General features: G+C 37.7%; 1 protein-coding gene and 1 non-coding gene across 15 annotated transcripts in view; both read left to right on the forward strand.

The window, feature by feature from the left end:
- Positions 1–22,085, forward strand: part of Usp54 (ubiquitin specific peptidase 54) — a 134,491-nt gene that overhangs the window by 105,083 nt on the left and 7,323 nt on the right. For 13 of the 14 annotated variants that reach the window (XM_071611167.1, XM_071611165.1, XM_071611168.1 and 10 more), the window contains 5 exons: positions 1,692–1,825; positions 6,601–6,768; positions 10,608–10,727; positions 11,986–12,199; positions 14,677–16,073. In XM_071611167.1, coding sequence (XP_071467268.1) covers positions 1,692–1,825; positions 6,601–6,768; positions 10,608–10,727; positions 11,986–12,199; positions 14,677–16,073 — 2,033 coding nt within the window. Of the gene's footprint in view, positions 1–1,691; positions 1,826–6,600; positions 6,769–10,607; positions 10,728–11,985; positions 12,200–14,676; positions 16,074–22,085 lie in introns of those variants that run through there. The other variant, XM_071611172.1, reaches the window with a different exon arrangement.
- On the forward strand, positions 19–123 carry LOC114089559 (U6 spliceosomal RNA). The gene has a single exon (XR_003582204.1). It is a non-coding gene; the product is annotated as a U6 spliceosomal RNA (small nuclear RNA).

Raw genomic sequence — 22,085 nt, forward strand, 5'->3', positions numbered from 1 at the left:
ATATAAAATAATTCTTTAGTGCCTACTTCAGCAGCATCTGTACTAAAATTTGAAGAATACAAAAAAGATTAACATGGCCCCTTTTGCAAGGATGTGTAAATTTTTGAAATGTTCCATATTTTGCTGGGCTTGATGGCTCATACCTGCAATTTCAGCAACTCAGGAGGCTGAGGCAGGAGGATTACAAGTTCGAGGCCAGCCTTAGGAATGTAGCCAGGACCTAAGTAATTTAGCGAGAACCTGCCTCAAAATTAAAAGGGTTGGGGGGTTATAGCTCAGTGGTAAAGTACCTCTGATTCGATTCCAAAAACAAAGTAAATGTTTCAAATTTTCCTGATACGTAGGATGAACAGGTTTAGAGTTCTAATATACAACAATGAGGAATATAGGTATTAACATTGTACTGTATATAGAATTCATGTTACATGAGATCTTAGCTGCTCTTGCCACAAAAATAAGAGTAACTATATAAGATGATGGTTATGTTCATTTTGCTTCACTTACAATAATCTTTTTATCATCTATGTGTATCTTATAACATAATTTTCTATATCTTAAATATATATAATTTTAAAATGTATTTTAAATTACTTAATAATTTTCAATGAAAGAATCAATTAGTGAAGCAAACCTTTATAATTCTATAATCAGAAAAAACCCAACTGTTACTTATTCTTGCTTTCTAATTTGAAAGAGTTTTTGTTTTTGTTTGGTTTTTTAGGGTAACTGGGTATTCTGGGTTTTATGAAGCCAGTGATATTCATAATCCTATAAGATAATGGTGACAATTTAGACAGAGTTCATTGCATTCTACTTGTAAGGCAGTTTGTTCTATGTGTTTTTGATCTACATATATTAGTTTTACTGAATTGCCACAGACACGATTTCACTAATAGTATAGCTGCTCTAAAAAGAAAGATTATATTTTCTGCAAGGGTGATATCATATCCTCATTCTTTCCCACTCTTCTTCTGTAGGCACAGGACCCTTTTCAGTTTTGCACATGAGATGATGCCAAAATATTTAATAAGATTGGGCTGGGGATATAGTTCAGTAGTAGAGTACTTGCCTAGCATGCACAAGGCTTTGGGTTTGGTCCCCACCACCACCACAGGGGAAAAAAAGAAAAAAAAATTAGCAGGAAAAGGGAAGATAATATATAATATGTTCATTAATTCATTTAATAGATTTTGAGTGTCTATTGTGTCAGATACTATGTATGTTAGAAGCATAAGATGTAAATGAGTTAAGATAAAATGGAGGAAATGAGTGGAATTGAAAATGGAGGGATTGTAATATTTTTTCAATTTCCAGAAGAAGTTTAGCAGAAGCGTGTGTGTGTGTGTGTGTGTGTGTGTGTGTGTGTGTTTTATACTAGGATTGAACTCAGTACCTTACACGTTCTAGGCAAGTGCTTACTTTTGAGCTACATCCCCAGCTTCCCCTTCCCCACCCTTTTTTAAAAAAAAGGGCTCTTGCTATGTTCAGGCTGTCTTTGAACTCCTGGTTCAGACAGTCCTCCTGCCTCAGCTTCCTGAACAGTTAGGACTGCAGGTGCGTGCTACCATGCCTGGCTCTCAGAAACTTTAATTATATTAATTTGATGTTTTGTTGTAGGAATTTAGTCTTGTTAGTATTGCAAGTAATCACCCTTCTGATGCTTCTACTAGATTCTGGGTTCTTTTTTGAAGGGATCCAAGTGCTAAGAGATCAGCTGGGATAGTCCCTTCTTGGCGTCATATCCCAAAGTCTCACAGCAGTAGCATCCTAGAGGTGGACTCCACAATATCCATGAGTGGCTGGACAAAAACTCAACCCCTTTCAGGTAAGCAGAAGGAGAGTGGATTTGGAGGACTGGATTTGAAGATTAATTCTATTTGGGGAACAGCCTTACCTGAGTAGATTTAAATAAGTTAGAGGACAGTTATAGTTTGAGTATATCTTCAGAATGTTAATACGGAGGTTTTCTAGCTGCTCCATCTTTGGATTTATCTTTTTTGTTGTTGTTGTTCTGTATCATGACTTGCCTCAGTGTTTCTACTTTGGGGAGAGTCCTTGGGAATAAAGGGAGAAAAAATTGGTGAACAGCAGTAATAACAACTCCATTCTTAAAAAGAATAACTCTTAGTGTTTTCCTTAGTATAGGGGTAGCTTCCTCAGAAATTAGTTTATTATTGATTAGTACTATGAATTGAGATACAAAAAGGACATATAGGCTATGGGCAAAACTGTGAAATAAGTGATTCAAACTTAACATTGCCCTTGCCTGTACATCCTAGTCTTAACTACCAAGTCTCTTGACAGTTACTGAAGGTTCTTACAGGTGGTTGGATAGGGGGGATGCAGCAGTATTAATAAAAATACACAAACCATTTTAGTTTTTTAATATGTGTGCTATAGGTTGCTGACATCTGGTAGAACAGAGTAATACCCATAGAGTCATATACGTTAGGAATACTGGGTTAAGAGTAAATTAGATGCATGGTATTATCTCTACTCCTTTATATTGTCTAAGAGTTGCCCTGTGACATAATATATGATCTATTTTTGAGAAGGATCCATGTGCTGCTGAGAAAAAAGTGTAACTGCTTGATGTTGGGTGGTATATTCTATACATGTCAATTAAGTCTAGGTTATTAATTGTGTTATTGAGTTCTATAGTTTCCTTATTCAACTTTTGTTTGGAAGATCTGTCCAGTGGCGAGAGAGGTGTGTTGAAGTCTCCCATGATTATTGTATGGTGGTCTATTAGACTCTTGAACTTGAGAAGAGTTTGTTTGATGAACATAGCTGCACCATTGTTTGGGGCATATATATTTATGATTGTTATGTCTTGTTGGTGTATGGTTCCCTTGAGCAGTATGTAGTGTCCCTCTTTATCCCTTTTGATTAACTTTGGCTTGAAATCTATTTTATTTGATATGAGTATGGACACTCCTGCTTGTTTCCGAAGTCCATATGAGTGATATGATTTTTCCCAACCTTTCACCTTCAGCCTATGTATGTCTTTTCCTATCAAATGCATCTCCTGTAGGCAGCATATTGTTGGGTCTTGTTTTGTGATCTATTCTACTAGCCTGTGTCTCTTAATTGGTGAGTTTAAGCCATTAACATTTAGGGTCATTATTGAGATGTGGGTTGTTTTTCCAGCCATATTTGTTTATTTATGTTACTAAACATGGTTAGTTTTCCTCTTTGATTATTTTTCCCCCCCTTTACTGTCCTACCTCCCACTGTTGGTTTTCATTGTTATTTTCCATTTCCTCTTTCTGTAATGTTTTGCTGAGGATGTTTTGAAGAGATGGTTTTCTAGCTGCAAATTCTTTTAACTTTTGTTTATTGTGGAAAGTTTTAATTTCATCTTCCATCCTGAAGCTTAATTTCGCTGGATACACAATTCTTGGTTGGAACCCATTTTCTTTCAGTGTTTGAATATGAAGATTTCTTGGAAAGCTGGGAATGGAACCACCATTTGACCCAGCTATTCCCCTTCTCGGTCTATTCCCTAAAGACCTAAAAAGAGCATGCTACAGGGACACTGCTACATCGATGTTCATAGCAGCACAATTCACAATAGCAAGACTGTGGAACCAACCTAGATGCCCTTCAATAGACGAATGGATAAAAAAAATGTGGCATTTATACACAATGGAGTATTACTCTGCATTAAAAAATGACAAAATCATAGAATTTGCAGGGAAATGGATGGCATTAGAGCAGATTATGCTAAGTGAAGCTAGCCAATTCCTAAAAAACAAATGCCAAATGTCTTCTTTGATATAAGGAGAGTAACTAAGAACAGAGTAGGGACGAAGAACATGAGAAGAAGATTAACATTAAACAGGGATGAGAGGTGGGAGGGAAAGGGAGAGAGAAGGGAAATTGCATGGAAATGGAAGGAGACCCTCAGGGTTATACAAAATTACAAGAGGAAGTGAGGGGAAAGGGAAAAATAATACAAGGGGGAGAAATGAATGACAGTAGAGGGGGTAGAGAGAGAAGAGGGGAGGGGAGGGAAGGGGAGGGGGGATAGTAGAGGATAGGAAAGGCAGCAGAATACAACAGACACTAGTATGGCGACATGTAAATCAATGGATGTGTAACTGATATGATTCTGCAATCTGTATACGGGGTAAAAATGGGAGTTCATAACCCACTTGAATCAAAGTGTGAAATATGATATATCAAGAACTATGTAATGTTTTGAACAACCAACAATAAAAAATTAAAAAAAAAAAAAGAGTAAATTAGAGACCAGTGGAAGAAATTCATGCTTCCCAGTGAAGTTACACATTTGGTTTGTGTGTTTCCTATATTTTAATTTCTTTCATGTTGAGTGACATTCTTTTAAGAAACATGTGATCATACATAAGCATATTGCCCTTTTTTTCCCTCTTCAGATAGTCAGTACCTTTGCAGTATACTAAAGAGTGAATCTCATGATTTCCCCAGTAATCCTCAATTCTGGATCAGCTACATAGAATCTGACAGGATTCCACAACAAAATTCACAACAAAAAAAGTTATGACAAAATTCTTCCCCTAACATATAATTCCACCATCCTCTTTGTATAATAAGCCCTACATGTCCCACAGTTTTATCTAATCATTCTATTAAGGCATTTATTTTTTAGCAGGGGGTAGTACCAGGGATTAAACTCAGGGACACTTAACCATTGAGCTACATCCCCAGCCCTTTTTTTAATATTTTATTAGAGATGCCATCTCACTGAGTTCCTTAGCAACTTGCTTTTGCTGAGGCTGGGTTTGAACTCACAATCCTCCTGACTTAGCCTTCCGAGTTGCTGGGATTACATGTGCGCCACTGCACCTGGCATGGCACTTTTTATATGAGGTTCAATCACTTAAAAAAAATAAAAAACTACAATCACATGTTTTTTCTCATGTGGAAGCTAGAGAGGAAAAATGAACAGAAAAGTGGGAGGGATCTCCTAAAAATTGAAGGGAGATCATTAGAGTAGAGGAAAGAGACCAGAGGGAGGAAGGAGGGAAGGGAAAGGGAAATACTGAGGAGTAATATAGACCAAATTATATTGCTATATTATGTGCATGTATGAATATGCAACAACAAATTCCACAGTTATGTACAATTATAATGCAACAATAAAAATGTGAAAAAACTATAGAAGTAAATCAAGTGCAATAATTTATTAACCTGCTTTTGCCTCCTGAAATCGAAGGTTATCAGTATTATTATTATGTTATATATATTTCTACCTCCTTTTTTATGCTTATACAGTATATACTTTAGGTATATATGTATGTGTGTGTGTGTGTGTGTGTGTGTATATATATATATATATATATATATATATATATGGGTCACCATCATTTTTTAAAAAAATATTTTTAGTTGTAGATGGACACAATACCTTTATTTTATTTATTTTTAAGTGGTGCTGAGGATCGAACCCAGTGACTTACGTGTGCTAGGCGAGCACTCCACCACTGAGCCATATCCCCAGCCCTCACCATTATTTTTTGTTTGTTTGTTTTTTATAGTGCTGATGATCAAATCCAGGTCCTTACACATACTAGGCAAGTGTTATACCACTGAATTATATCCCCAGCTTCTCAACACCATTTAAAAAAAAAAAAATGAGCCGTGCATGATGGTGCATGCCTGTAGTCCCAGCAGCTCTGGAGGCTGAGGCAGGAGAATTGTGAGTTCAAAGCCAGCCTCAGCAACTTAGCAAGGGACTAAGCAACTCAGTGAGACCCTGTCTCTAAATAAAATTCAAAATAGGGCTGAGGATGTGGCTCAGTGGTTGAGTGGCCCTGAGTTCAATCCCCAGTACCAAAAAAAGAAGAAATCATACTATACATATTATATATATTATTATACATACTATACATGATATAATACATGATAAACAATTTATCATGGAAATCATTCTAAATCTATGAACACTTATGCAGTGGAGTTTTTACTACTGTGGACATTTTACAAATTCATTAAAGAGAAGATTAAAATTAAGGGCAAGGGCTAGGGATATAGCTCAGTTGGTAGAGTGCTTGCCTCATATGCACAAGGCCATGGGTTCAATCCTTAGCACCACAAAAATGAAAAGAAAAAAGAAAGAAAGAAATTAAGGGCGAGAAGCCCAAATGACTTGCTTGAAGCTCTGATAGAGTGCTTCCTATTGGTTAAGAGCATGGATTATGAATTTAACTTAGTGATTTGAAGTTACCTCTACCTTTTGCCAACTGTGTTACTCTTTTCATGACTCAACTTTCTCATTCCCAAAATGAAGGTAATTCTCATCATCAATTATGAATGTTAAATAATATATGTAAAAGTGCTTAAAACTGTTCCTAATACATTGAAAATGTTTAGCAAGTGTTAGGTGTCATGTTGTTATACATCAAATGTTCATAGTTTTTTTGTTTTGCTGTGATTTTTATTATTCAGGGCCCAGAATTTGATATGGATATCAGTATTCAGAACATTTACTTCAAATTAAAGAGAAGAGTTCCAAAAGGAAAAAAAAAACTTATATCAAAGTAGTCATAAATTCAGCAGGTGTTTTATCTTTTTTATAGAAATGTTGATTTAGCTTCTCCTTTGCTTATGTCCTAGGTGGGGAGGTATCTTCTAAAAGTGAACTGGATGAATTGCAGGAAGAGGTGACCAGGAGGGCCCAGGAACAGGAACTTCGAAGGAAACGGGAGAAAGAATTAGAGGTTGCTAAAGGGTTTAACCCTCATCCCAGCCGCTTCATGGACTTGGATGAACTGCAGAATCAGGGTAATTGTTATGAGAATTAGGTTGTTAGTAATGCGAACAGAGAGAAAAGATATGAAAAAAGATCCAAGCTTGTAAGTTCTCTGTATTCTCTTTAAAAGTTATATATTTTTTTAAGTCAGCCGTTCCAGTGAGAGTTAAAGTAAGAGGTGACAAGCCTTGTGATAAGAGATAGATACTAATTTTGGGCATGTCTACTAAAGCCCAATAGATCAGAGATAGTATATTATTCATGAAAAATATATTCCATGAACATCTCTACAGAAGGTATAAATGAAAGTAGCCTCAATTCAAAAACAGCAAAAAAGAAGTGAGCCACATTCTATTTGCTGGAAAAAAAAAAAAAAAACATACCCGGAGATAATCTCACCTGGAGCTTCAGGGAAGTAGATCTGTCAAATAGGATCTGAGAACCCAAAGCCTAATTTACTTTTATTTTCCTAATTTACTTTTTACAAAAATTCATGTGGTGCTGGGGATTGAGCCCAGACTCTCATGCATGCTAGGCAAGTGCTCTTACATTGAGCTCTGCATTCCTAGCCCCTTAATTTACTTTTTCTTTTTTTTTTTTGTACCAGGGATTGAACCCAGGGGCACTTAACTACTGAGCCACATCACATCCCCAGCCCATTTCATTTTTTCTTTTGAGACAAGGTCTGACTAAATTGCTTAGAGCCTCAATAAGTTACTGAGACTGGCTTTGAACTTGCAATCTTCCTGCCTCAGCCTCCTGAGCCCCTGGGATTATAGGTGTGCACCACTGCACCCAGCCTTATTTTTTATTTTGAAACATGGTCCTGTTAAATTCACCAGCTGGCTCCAAACTTGCAATTCTCTTGTCTCATCTTCCCATGTCTCTGAGATTTCAGGCATGCTCCATCGTGGCATGCCCAGCAGTCCTACTTTTTTTTTCCCCCTCCACAATACCTTTATCTTACTTATTTATTTTTATGTGGTGCTGAGGATCAAATCCAGTATCTCACACAGGCTGGGAAAGTGCTTTACCATTGAGCCACAACCCAGCCCTCAACATTCATTCTTTTTTTTTTTTTTTTTTTTTGTGGTGCTGGGGATTGAACCCAGGGCCTTGTGCATGGGAGGCAAGCACTCTGCCAGCTGAGCTATATCCCCAACCCCTACTGTCTTTGATTCAAAGCAACTGTCATATATTTCCCAGGCATTGTATTTGTTTTAAAATGAGTTTTAAATGCCCAATTCCTAGCTGGGCATAGTGGCACATGCCTGCATTCCCAGTGGCTCAGAAGGCTGAGGTAAGAGGATCACAAGTTCAAAGCCAGCTCAGCAACTAAGCGAGGCCCTAAGCAACTCAGTGAGACTCTTATCTCCTAAATAAAATATTAAAAAGGACTGGGGATTGCCGCAGCCTGGCTGGGCACAAAATCACAAGCCACTCACAGCCTTGTAGATTCAAACAGCAACTCTTTATTCCCGAACTCTCACCTGCACTCTACATGCACGTTCTGGGAAAATCCACACCCTCCACTGGGCTCTGCATACCAAAAACCCTCTGAATCCCCGGAGAACTCAACACGAACTCAAGGAGCAGGCGCCTGAGGCAGCAGAATATGCCCTATTCCCAGCAGGATCCACCTTAAACCTGGAAACGCCCTATTCCCAGCAGGATCCTCCCTAAACCCAGATCCACCCTAAACCCTGATCCACCCTAATCCCTGAGCAAGGTCACCTTTCAAATCAAAACTCTCAAACATTCATGCAATGTCATTGCAAATGACCTGGGTCCAAGGCAAGCCCATTTCCACAATGGAGAGTCCTCCCTCTAAGCAACATTGGGTAGGCTGACAAGGAAATTGCCATGCGTCATTCCTACTTGGCTATGGCTCTCAGCAGGGGATGTGACTCAGTGGTTAAGCACCCCTGGATCCCTGGATTCAATCCCTGGTACCAAAAAAAAAAAAAAAAAAAAGGCAAAAATAAAAAAATAAATAAAAATGCCCAATTCCTTAGTTGTCTCTGTATTTGGGTAGTCTTTTCTTCCATTTTGACCTTTAGCTAAATCACTTTGGTGTCACAAATTTATATTATTTCGAAAGAGGGATCTTGTCATCTTTCTCCTTGTCTTTTCCCTCCTCTGTCAATTGAGCAGTACAGTTTAGAGGGAATCTCCCTGCCTGTATTTGTCAGTTCTTCATACATTTTGGATCTCCTGAGAGAAGGAACAAAGTGCTAAGATTTTGGATGATAAGAATTTAAATCCATGGGGCTCGAGATGTGGCTCAGTGATAGAGCGCTTGCCTAACATGTATGAGACACTGGGTTCAATTATCAGAGCCACATAAAAAATAAATAAGTAAAATAAAGGTATTGTGTCCCTCTACAAGTAAAAAAATAAAAAATAAAAAAAGAATTTATATCCAGTATAGTCATTAACTGTAGTTTGCCTAAGATCTTTTCTTTCCACCTGGGACTTTGTGAAGGCTTAATTTGAATTCCAATTATTGGTGAACCTAAATAATAGCTTTCTACCAATTTACGGTTATGAGTGAGTAGAAGGCAAGGATATTAAATAAATTTGAGCATTCATTTTATTTTTGCAGGTCTGGGGATCGAACACAGGTCTTTGTGCATGCTAGGCAAGTGCTCTACCATTCCTAGCCTGTAAACTTATTTTTTTTTTTTAATGGCTTTAGCTACCATCTCTGATTATATTGGTAGTATAAATTCAGTTGATTTCAAATATAATGGAAGAACTTTGGACCTGGGGATGGGGAAAACCACACTTCTATTGATGAGGTGAAACCTGAGTGCCAGCTTCTTCAGAACTAACCTGCTACTTCTGTTGTAGTAGTGGAAGTACTTTCTAAAAGCCAGGGTGAATTAAGAAGGGAATTTTAGGGATATGGAAGATCTTTTCTTAGGACTTCCAGCTGGAGATAAGAAGACATTATGGAGAAGAATGATTAAGACAGTTTGATCCCTGCCCCACAGCCCCTCCCCCTTGTAAATGTTCAGTGTCAATCCCAGTGGTAGATGAATGTAAATTATAGTTTTTTACCAATTTATGGTTATGAGAGAGTAGAAGGCAAGGGGGTAAATAAGCTTCAGGGTTCATTTACAGAAGTTGCCTTTACTTATTTCCTTGCCTTTTCCTCTGGACTCTTCAGCAGCTGCTTTGAAACTCATCCACTTTGAGAGGAGAAAGGAATATCCTCAGCTTGCTATATGGGAAGGTGCCTTTTGGGGATAGTTTTGATGAGCAAGGGCATGATAAAAATAAATACTTAGTAGTGCTGATGAAAGGTATGTTTATGTAACAACAAATGCAATTCAACTGCCATGGTAGGAACTGTAGACCCCCTGTGCCCAAGAGTTTTACTGACTTTCTAGTTAAGGGTGATGAAGAGATCTCTGTGAATTGCTATAGGAAAGAAGTGATATGGAATACTTTTCATAGAATAGTGAAGCCATCTTTGCCATAACAGCATTGGAAGTCTGTGGTGTTCTGATACTGTGGCAGGATGTATACTGTAACACTATGGAAGAGCAGTTCAGTTTTAGCCATGAGAACTCATGTTGTTATAGACATATTTTGTTCTTTCATGGAGGGAGTCCCTGAGAAGTCTTCGAGTTAGAACATGTGGCTGGCAATGACATGCCTCTCTTTCAGGGCCTTGGAAGATCTTGGGTAAAGCAAAAATGGGTGTCATACTTGTTTCAGGGACTTCTTAATAGTAATGGACAGTTGAAATAAGGATAGACCAATGACTTGGCAACAAGGATCTGTGTGCACCAAAGGGAAACAGCAGTACATAGATGAAGTTGGAATTAATTATAATGAAAACAAAAAGTACTGGCCCTTTCAGGGAGGAGTGACGGCTTTGAGAGGTCTCTGCAAGAGGCAAATTCAATGTTTGAAGAGTCGCTGCATCTGGAACAAAAGGGAGACTGTGCTGCAGCTTTGGCTCTTTGTAACGAAGCTATCTGTAAGTAACTCTAACCGCTATGGCTATGGCATTTTTTACTAACTTCATAATAGGTATTAGTGTTGTCGCTCAGATGACTATAAAAATAATTTTTATGTTTCTTAACTCTCACATTTCCAAAGTGAGGCCCTTTAGCTATCTATGCCCTTCAGATTTCTTTTCCCTCCCCTCCCTTTCCCTTTTCCCTCCCCTTCCCCTTCCTCTTCTCCTTCTACCTCCCCTTTCCTTTCCCTTCTCTTCTCTTCCCTTCCCTTCTCTTCCCGTCTCTCTTCTCTTCTCTTCTGTTTTTGGTACCAAGGATTGAACCCAGGGCACTTTGTCACTGAGCTACATCCCCAGCCCTTTTTATTTTTTTACTTTGTGACAGGATCTTGTTAAATTGCTTAGGCCCTCACCACATTGGCAAGGCTGGCCTTGAACTTGTAGTCCTCCTGTTTGAGCCTCCCAGGTTGCTGCAATTATAGGTGTGTGCCACCGCTCCTGGCATCCTTCAGATTTCTAAATGTGCCTGGCATTGTAACTGTGGCTTGTGGATATTTACTGGAATTACCCTCAACAGGAATCCATAGATGACTTCTCCAGCCATGCCTACCTTCTTATCCCAAGAAGTTAGACTTCAGATAGCAAGTTAGTCTGCTCTTTCTCTAGTAAGTTGAAACTTATGGCAGAAAAACTGAGTTAATTGGCCATGACTTCCCAGGCTTGTAACTTTCCACTGCAATATTTGATTCTTTTTGTTTCTCCCCTGCCTTCTGGTATGCAGCACCATAATGTTACAGCCAGGGAATAAAGTTTAGAATTGGTATCCAATTTTATATGACCACATGAAGCTGTGCTCTGTAAAGACAGATGCAGGTTTGGATCTTATTTCTGCTGTTGGCCATCAGGAAGGGGGAGTTGGGAGCAGTGTGTGGAGACCAGAGTCGAACAGGTCAGTTGGAAAGGACAAGAGTGACAATCTCTGAGCACTAGTTTATCTTCCTGATTTGTTTTAGTTGGTGTGTGTGTGTGTGCGTGTGTGTGTGTGTGTTTAATAATTTAAATTAACTTCTTTGGCCTCCATAGCTTCCATGTATGTTCCTTATAGCCAGAGCTAGCTCTGTGCCCCTGGACAGTGTATGCATGGTCCATGCCTTGCATTCCTGCTGCATATTTTGTTTTACTGCATATCTTTGCTTCTTTTTGATTCAGTTTTATTTGTTTTATTTTTATTTGTATTTTGTGTTCTGTTTCTGCTATATTTTCTTTTGCATTTTAGCTAAACTAAGACTTGCCCTGCATGGTGCCAGCTCTAGCACGCACAGCAGAGCCCTAGTCGATAAGAAGTTGCAAATCAGTATTCGAAAAGCAAGGAGCCTGCAGGATCGCATGCAGCAGCAGCAATCATTGCAGCAGCAGCAATCATCGCAGCAGCCGTCGCAGCCCTCAGCCTGCCTCCCATCACAGGGGGGGGCCGTCCCTCAGCTGACAAGGTAGTGCTTGGGAACCACATGAGTTTATAGATGCCAGGGGAGAAAGTGACCATGGGTACTCCACAGCAGAAGCTGTCCTTGTCTCGGTGACTACAGGGGAGAGAGAGAAGTCTATTGAAAAGATTGATTAGGAAAAAAGCCCTAGTAGCCATTGATATAGTTCACACATCTTGGCCTTTAAATTTGGCTTTTAATTAGAATAAGTGAATTTAAGTAAAAATTAAATTTGTCTGTTAATAAGTTTGAGTAGTTTTCAAAATAAAAATATAATAAAGGCATCCAACCCTTGGCTGTGTACATGCTAGGCAAGTGCTCTTCCATTGAGCTATACTCCAGCCAGTATTTTGTGAACATTACCTAGGATCCAGGCCTGAGCTAAGCATTTTATGTATTTTATTTCATTATCAAAATATCCTTATAAGATAGGGACTTTAGGGCTGGGGTTGTGGCTCAGCAGTAGAGTGCTTGCCTTGCATTTGTGGGGCACCAGGTTCGATCCTCAGCACCACATAAAAATAAATCAAAATACAGGTATTTTTCTATCTACAACTAAATATATATATTCCCCACACACACAAAAAAAAATAGGAACTATTAGTTAGCATTCTTTATAAATAAGGAGACTTGAGCTCAGGAAAACTAAGATTACTTGGCTTATAACAGTAGAAGTATAGAATTCAAATCTAGGTCTGTCTGTTTGGTGCCAAAATGTATGTCATCGACCATTATGTAGTATGCCTTTTATGGTTAGATTTTTCCATACAAGTATATGTTACAAGAGTGACTGGGTGACTAACATAGCATAGTTTATAGCATATAGGTCATATACACTTTACCCAAAATACTTGGAACCAAAAATGTTTCAGATTTCAGTTTTCTCCCCCAGATTTTGGAATATTTGCATGGTCTTTACTGGTTGAGGATTCCTAATCCAAAAATTCAATTCCAAAAAAAAAAAAAAAAGCCGGGCATGATGGTGCATGTCTGTAATCCCAGCAGCTTGGGAGGCTGAGGCAGGAGGATCATGAGTTCAAAGCCAGCCTCAGCAATTTAGCGAGGTTCTAAGCAATTTAGTGAGACCCTGTCTCTAAACAAAATGTAAAAAAGGCTGGGGGTGTGGCTCAGTGGTTAAGCACCTCTCGGTTCAATAGCTGGTACCAAAGAAAAAGAAAAAGAATTGAAGTCCAAAATACTCCGGAATCCAAAACTGTTTCAGTGTCTTGTCTGCACTCAAATGGTTTCAGATTTTTTGGAGCATTTCAAATTTTGGATTTTCAGATTAGGAACCGGAAAATCCAAAATTTCACACATTTTGGAAAGCAAAATCCTCATTTTTCAGATAAGGATGCACAGGTTGAGCATCCATAATCTGAAAATTCAGAATTTGAAAAGTTGGGATTTTATTTATGTGCTTGTAACATTGCATTTTTTTGGGGGGTCAGAAATATAAAACAATTAGAAACCAACTAAATCTTAAGAGAATATGGTATATTACTTTAAGAAAACATCTGAGTGAATAATACAGTAAAACCTAGATAATAAAGACAAATTTGAAGTAGTTGATTTGTGTAATCCTATGAACATGAATCACCTGTATTCTGTATTTGTAGCCTCTTGGTTCCTTTGGTTGAGCTACCTCACAGAACCTTATGTAGCATTTCCCTCCTTGTATAGCATCCTGGATTTTTGCTGTTCTGTGTGAAAACCACTCATTTTGCTTACCTTCCGTTGTCATCTGCATGTGAGACTAGCAATTTTGATTTTTAAATTTTCAAGTAGAATGTGTTTGGAAAGGGACTTTAATGTAGTGAAGAATATTGGCAAGGACTGTACTTAATATTGCTGTGTGCAATTCTGGTGAAGGATTGATATTACCTGTTTATCTGAGCGTGAGTGGTATATGTAGGGGAGTCTTTTCTTTTGTTAACCTCTAAATTATTGACCCTACTTGTGCTTGTCTTTCCATTTCTTCCTTTTTTTTTTTTTTTTAATAAATTAAAAAAAATTTTTTTTGGTACTGGGGCAATCCCTAGTCCTTTTTATTTTTTATTTTGAGACAGGGTCTCACTAAGTTGCTGAGGCTGGCCTTGAAATTTTACCCTCCTGTCTCAGCCTCCTGAGTTGCTGGGATTACAGATGTGCACCATTGTGCCTGGCTCTGTTTCTTTTTTTATTTTCTTGTTTTTTACCCCAGTACTGGGGTTTGAACTCAAGGGATCTCTACCACTGAACTATATCAGTAGCCCTTATTTTCAGTTTGAGACAGGGTTTTAAGTTGCTGAGGCTGGCCTCAAACTTGAAATCTTCCTCAGCCTCTCAAGTTGCTGGGATAACAGGTGTGTACCATTGCACCCAGCTTCATTTATTTTCATCATTCCTTCTGTGGATAACTATAAATGGGAATGGAATGAACAGTTCTTCTTGGAAGTGTTCTTGTCAATCACCTTATTGACAATAATATTCTCCATTTGTTTCAGTGAACAGCCTATCCCGCTCCAAGTATTGTTAAGCCACGAGGCCCAACTGGAACCCTGCACGGATACAGATTTTGGGGCCAGTTCTTCTTTCTTACACTCACCTGCTTCCTGCCATGAGTCACACTCATTACTGTTCCCAGAGTTACCTGCTTCATCTGCCCCACAGCACAGTTCCCCCAGTAAATCTGCCTCAAAGCTTCTGACTTCAGTTGAGGTGGACAGCATTGACCCTTCTGTATTCCACAGGCAGTGTTTACCTAAAACACCAGGGAGAACTGAGAATTCTCACCTTGATTGTGTGCCATTGGATGCCTCAGAGGGTAAACTGCCAGGGCAAAGGGGTGATAACAACAGTTACAGCAGGTTCTCTCTACACGAAGGAAGGAACATTGCTCAAGAACAGCCATCCCAAGAAAAGAGGAATCCTACTGACTCATCCCTGGTGATGTCTTGGTCACACCTAACAGGAAGAGCCACCTCAGAGAGAGGAGAAACACACAGCCTAGGCTATAGTCCTTCAAATTCATTAGTTCAACCCAGTATTCCCACATATAGGGCCTGCCACCCCATAATGTCTGCTGCTGCTTCATCTGTGCTTCATTCTTCTGATCCTGTGCAGAAAACTAACCAATGCCTCCAAGCCCAAAGCCTCCAAACTTCTCTGACTTCAAAAGTGGATGGAAGCAGTGAGGAGCCATGTAGACCAGAGTTTCCCAGCACAAAGGGACTTGTCCGCTCACTGGCAGAGCAATTCCAGAAGATGCAGTGTGCCTCCATGAGGGATGCTTCAGGTTCCCAAGAGAGAAGTCTTGGAAATCTAAAGAAGAACTCTTTCCCTTATGACTCTAAGCCTTCTTTCCAACAAGGTCAAGGGAAAGGCCATTGTCCCTGGGCAAAAGAGCAAGCCTCTCTGGATGGTAGGGACAGATTGCCTTCCTGGGAAGATCCTGCTGACCACCATCTTTCTCTTGCCATGGACTCGGGGCAGCCAAATAGTGAAACTTCTAGGGGAGGACAGCCCAGGTTGGGAGAGCCAGGTATATACCAAGGAAAGCTATCCCAAGCAAAAGATCCTAGGCCTAAGGAGATTGGTAACAGTATCAATGTGGGGACTTCCTTGCCTTTGGATTCCTGGGTGAATGTCACAAGGTTCTGTGATTCTCAGCTTAAACATGAGATCCTTGGGCCAGGAATGAAGTCCTCTCCCCATGATTCTCATACCTGTGTAACCTATCCAGAGAGAAATCATATCCTTTTACATCCACATTGGAACCAAGACACAGAGCAGGAGACCTCGGAATTGGAATCTCTCTACCAGGCCAGTCTTAAGGCTTCCCAGGATGGCTCTTCTGCATGGGCGCCACAGAATGTGGCTTGGCATCCACTTAGCCAAACAGGTAAGAATACATTTCAGGGGAAGAAGAAATAGGGGTTATATAAAAGCTTATATAAAAACAAGACAATATGAGAGGAGTGGTATTCTATACAGGTAGTATTTGTAGCTTGGTAAGAGGTAGTAGAACTTCTGACTTTACTCATGAGCTTCAGGACAGGTGCTGAAAGAAAGATATTTTTCTTGATAGAATGGATAATGGGGGTAGAAATAGGAATTTGCAAATGAATTCCTCCTTTTAAAGAAAGAGACCACTAAGTATTTATCCATGGTTTCTCTAGTATGCAGTGCTACAGCATGGTTCACAGGTCTTTAAGAGTGACTCAGCAGGGAATTGGGTAAGATGAGAGGAAATGTCATTTTGTGGTTTAGAAGTTAAACCAATCCCAAGATTGAGCCTCCAGGTCTGCCTTGCAGCTGGGGTGTCCCTATTGAATGACATCTCTAATATGAATGGCATTTCCAGATCATAATGAACTAGTAATATCAAGAACTTCCTTTATTCCATTAGGAATTTCCAGAATTCCTGTCTTCACAGAATTTTCAAGGTATTATTTTATAGGGTAGCCTTCAGACTCTCCTTAAAATAGTACTGACTGAGGAGTCAAAGCTACATCTCATTCACCTCACAGATTTAATTCTGGAAATTGAAGATATGAAGAATGTTTGAAATTTAGATTGCATGCACTAACTCCAGACCCTGAGTTACTTTCCTGATACTGACATTACTTCTGAATATAAATTTGATACGTAATATCCCAGGAACAAATTTTTACTTGAAAAATGAGAGAAATAGTTCAATGATTTTTTTAAAAAGATCTATTCCAACTCTAAAATGATATGTATTATTCTGTAAAATTTAATTCAGAGAACTTTGTCTTCAGCTTGTGTAGGACAGCTTTTATAATTGAACAGATTCCTTGCATGCTGACAACCAGTATTTAATTATAGTCATTTTGTTTATTAAATACTACTTTGTTTCCTGGAGCTGTGGGCAAATGCCACATAAATATAAAATTTGATATTAAGATGTGTTTCTAAGAATTTGCTTCCTAGTGCAGATTTTGTAATCACATTTATTAAGTGCTCTAGGTACGTGGATGGGGTGATATTGGGAATATTCTAAAGAAAAGGAAAAGCTAGAGTCTGCTTCAGTGAGCTTTCTCTCTGATATAAGGGAGAATAAATACATTAAGTATTTTAAGAATGCTAATAAACATAAAATAATACATTGTAAATTGAACTAACTAGTTGAATGTTAAACATTATATTTAAAAACAAAAAGCCCTTATAATACTCCAAAGATCAACCTTTTTAATTGTAGTTTTAAAATATCAAAAATCTTTGCTAGTCTCACTCAATGTTTTAACCTTTTTAAAAAAAATACGCATATACTGTATTTTGTTTGTGTTTAGCAAAAAGCAAGGTAAGTATAAAGTTTAGTCTCATGATTTTCTTAAATTATATTTATGAGCATTTTTCATAAAAATTAATTTTATGATTATAATGTTATATATGAATGTACAATAACATTTATTTTGCTACTGAATAAAAGCTAATACCTAGTTCAATTTTATAAACTTTTTTTCTTTATTGGAGATTGAACCCAGGGGTGCTTTACCACTGAGCAACATCCCCATCCCTTTTTATTTTTAAAGACATTTTTTAAGACTGAGTTGCTGAAGTTCTCACTAACTTGCTGAGGTTCTTGCTGAATTGCTGAGGCTGGCTTCAAACTTGAGATCCTCCTGCCTGAGCCTCCTTACTTGCTGGGATTATAGGCATGTGCTACTTCTTTATCTTATCATAAAGCATTTATTAAGCACCAGATTATTTCTTTAAAAAAGTAAATACTTTATAATATATAATTTACACACCATCATTTCCCCTACTTGAAGTGTATAATACAATAGTTTTTAATAGAGTTGTTAACTCATTGCAGTAGTTCAGGGTTTTTTGGCTTTTAATTGTTAACCTCCCCCCAACCCTTATTTTTTCTTTTGGCAGTGCTATAGATTGAACCCAGGGCTTTGCACATGCTAGGCCAGCACTCCACCAGTGAGCCACATCCTCAACCCACTACTGTCTGTTTCAAAATGTTACTATCATCCTGAAAAGGTTACTATCATCCTATACCCATTAGCAGTCATTCCCCTGTACTCCATCCCTCCCCTCCAACCCCACAAATCTATTTTCTGTATCTTACCTGTTCTGGACACTTCATATAAATGGTGTCATATAGTATGTGATCTTTTCACATGATTGTAAGTCCTAAAAAATCTAAACACCATTCTTTTTTCCTTTTTGAAGTACTGGGCATTGAATCTGGACCTCACATATGCTAGGCTGTACTGTTGAATTACATCACCAGCTCTTTTTATTTTCTGTTATTTTAAGACAGGATCTTACACAGTTGTCCAGATAGGCCTCCAACTTGTAATCCTCCTGCCTTAACTTCTGTAGTGGCTGGAATTATAGGAGAGCATCATTATTCCTGGGTCCTTGACATTTATTTGTTGAAGAAGTTTGTTCATTTGTCTTAGAGCATTTTATATATTTTATATATTATAGGTTTTACTGATTGTAGTTTGGTAGAGTTTTTGGTTTTTTGAAAAAGATTATTGCAGTTTGATTCCCAGCACCACAAAACAAAAAGTTTTAAAAATAGGTTCTTCTAGCCCCTGTTTCTCTTATAAGTTGGTACTTAGAATTAAGGGTGCAATTAAAATCAGGTTCTGACAACAACTAAAAAATATATATATGTATTTTTAAAAAATCAGGTTCTGGTTTTTTTTTTTGGTACTTGGTATCATATCCTGGGCCTCATGCATTATAGGCAACTCTATCACTGAGTTACAGCCCCAGTCTTTTTAAAATTTTTATTTTGAGAAAAGGTCTTGCTATGTTGTACAGGCTAGTCTTAAACTTGTGATCCTTAGTTGGAATTTTAGGTGTACACCAGAGTGGTGGCACATACCTAACACACACACACACACACACACACACACACACACGACCTCTCAAATGCTTAGCAAGCAAGGTATCACAGAACCACATCACCAGCCCTCATCTTAATTTTTAAAAATAAGATTATTTAATAGGTAATACTTACTATATAATATCAGGAAATATATAATATTGAGCTTTTTGGTTTATTTTGTTACAGTTGATCAGTGAGTAGGTATCATATTAACCCCACTTCTGTTGAATATAGAAATTCCCTCAACAATATCCTCTGCTCAGATACCTCAAAAAGAATTAGAATCTGCTCACACTGCAATTGTCTAATGGCCACCTCCTTGTCTATGAATCACTAAGCTTAATTAGAGGAACACGAAATTCTAACCATTACAACTGTAATTTATTATTAAATTGTCCACAGTCATCATCTGAAGAATGGCTTTAAAGTGTGTGTGTGTGTGTGTGTGTGTGTGTGTATAAATATATGGGGCTGGGGTTATGGCTCAGTGGTAGAGTGCTTGCCTCAAATGTGTGAGGCACTGGGTTCGATTCTCAGCACTACATACAAATAAAAAATAAAGGCCCATCAACAACTAAAATAAATAAAATTTTAAAAAATAAAGTGGATATATATAAGCATATACATACACACATTATATATAAACATATATGTATAAGTATGTATATATATAAAGTATATATACACATATGGAAATAATTTTATATAAATGGGATCATAGTATACATGCTGTGTTTTGTGTTTTAGAGTGCTGGGATTGAAACCCAGGTCCTCCAGCTTCTAGGCAAGTACTCTGCTGCTGAGCTATACCTCCAGCCATACATGCTATCTTTAATATAGACAGTTTTCTTATCTATTTCTTTTTAATGTTTTTAGTTGTCGATGGACACAATACCTTTATTTTATTTATTTATTTTTATGTAGTGCTGAGAATCGAACCCAGTGCCTCACATGTGCTAGGCAAGTGCTCTACTACTGAGCTACAACCCCAGCCCTATTTCTCTTTTTCTTAAAACCAGTTCTACGTTCACTTCCCCAAGTAACAATATAGTATGCATACATCTGTATTTTTTTTTGTTCTTATAATCCTATGTAGACCTGCATATACTTAGTTGTTTTTTTTTTTGCTTGGGGATCATATGACTTTTTTTTTTTTTTTTCTTTTAGCTTAACATTTCATGAAAATTCTCCAAGTCCTCTTGTTTAACTTAACTCATTTTTTAGTGGCTGGGAAGTAATTGCTAAGGATATAACAATTTATTCAGATTCTCAGCACTGAAGAGAAAGTGTTCAAATTGTTATAAATTTGTATTTGTTCTTATTCTCATGAGTAGAATTATTGGTCAAGAGAGTGCATATATTTTCAATTTACTATTATTTTTTGTACTGGAGATTGAACTCAGGGACACTTAACCTCTGAGCCACATCCCTACATCCCCAACCTAATTTTGTATTTTATTTAGAGACAGGGTCTCACTATGTTGCTTAGTGCCTCGCCATTGCTGAGGCTGGCTTTGAACTCGTGATCCTCCAGCCTCAGCTTTCCGAGCCGATAGGATTACAGGTGTACACCACTGCACCCAGCTTATATTTTTAATTTTTAATAGATATTTCCAGATTGCTTTTTTAGAAATACTATGACATTTCCTTTAATAATGTTCAAGGATATTTTTCTACACTGTCTTTTTTGTTTCAAAAGCAAAGATTCCTAGATTCCAACCACAAAGATTCTTATTCAAATCTGTAGTGAGGCTCAGGAAGCTATATTTCCTCCTTCCCTCCTTTCTTCCTTTCACCTTCCCCTTCTTCCTTTTCTTTATATATATATATATATATATATATATATATATATATATATATATATATATATTAGTTGTAATTGGACACAATATCTTTATTTTATTTATTTATTTTTATGTGGTGCTGAGGATCGAACCCAGGGCCTCACACATGCTAGGCAAGTATTCTACTGCTGAGCCACAACCCCAGCCCCCCCTTCTTCCTTTTCCTTTCTCCCTCTCCTTTTCCCTTTTCTCTTCCTCCCTTCCTTCTTCTTTTTTTATTATTAGTTGTTCAAAACATTACAAAGCTCTTGACATATCATATTTCATACATTTGATTCATGTCCCTTCCTTCTAATTGAACTCTTAGGCACACTACAACTGAGCTACATTCCCAGCCCCCGCCCCCTTTTTTTTTAAAGAAAGGGTCTCCCTAAGTTGTAGAGACCGGTTTCAGACTTGCATCATCTTCCTGAGTTGCTGGGAAGCTGTACTTTAAAAACTCCCATGTGAATCTGAGGTAGTATCAGAACCACTGCATGTGAGTACAAAGAAATATTAAAAACAACTGATTTTCAGTACTTATATCAGCACTATCATACAACAGCTATGTATATAATATATATATATATATATATATTAGAATGAGACACAAAGTGGCCATGTACATATATATATCAAATGTAGGTCAAGGACATGTACATTTTCAGAATAGAAGACTTAATTAATTGGATTGGGGAGTCTCTTAGAAGTCACATATCTACTTTAGAGCCGCATTAATAGTTGTTTAGAATGTGATTGAGAAAAAGTGGGGTAAGGGGAGATAAAAGAGACTTATACATATCAAATATTCCTTAAGAGCTCCTTTTCAGAGTGATAGGAAGAGTACTGTACTAAAAATTAAGACATGAGTTTTAATCCTGAATAAACTTCTACCTACCTATCAGACTCTGGAACTCATTTTCCTGTTATATAAAATGAGGAGATTTGATATATAATTATTATAATGATCATTTCAATTCTGAACTAAACTGGAGATAATAGTTTTCTTTATCACCAGAGATACTTTAGAAAATCACTACATCAGATAATTTTCTCACTAGATACCACAAGTCTTGGACTGAATTTTTTTTAAATATTTTTTTTAGTTGTAGGTGAACACACAATACCTTTATTTTGTTTATTTATATGTGATGCTGAGGATTGAACCCAGGGCCTCACACATGCTAGGAGAACACTCTTCTGCTAAGCCACT

This window comes from Marmota flaviventris, chromosome 4 (assembly GCF_047511675.1).
Source record: "Marmota flaviventris isolate mMarFla1 chromosome 4, mMarFla1.hap1, whole genome shotgun sequence".
NCBI classification, from domain to species: Eukaryota; Metazoa; Chordata; class Mammalia; order Rodentia; family Sciuridae; genus Marmota; species Marmota flaviventris.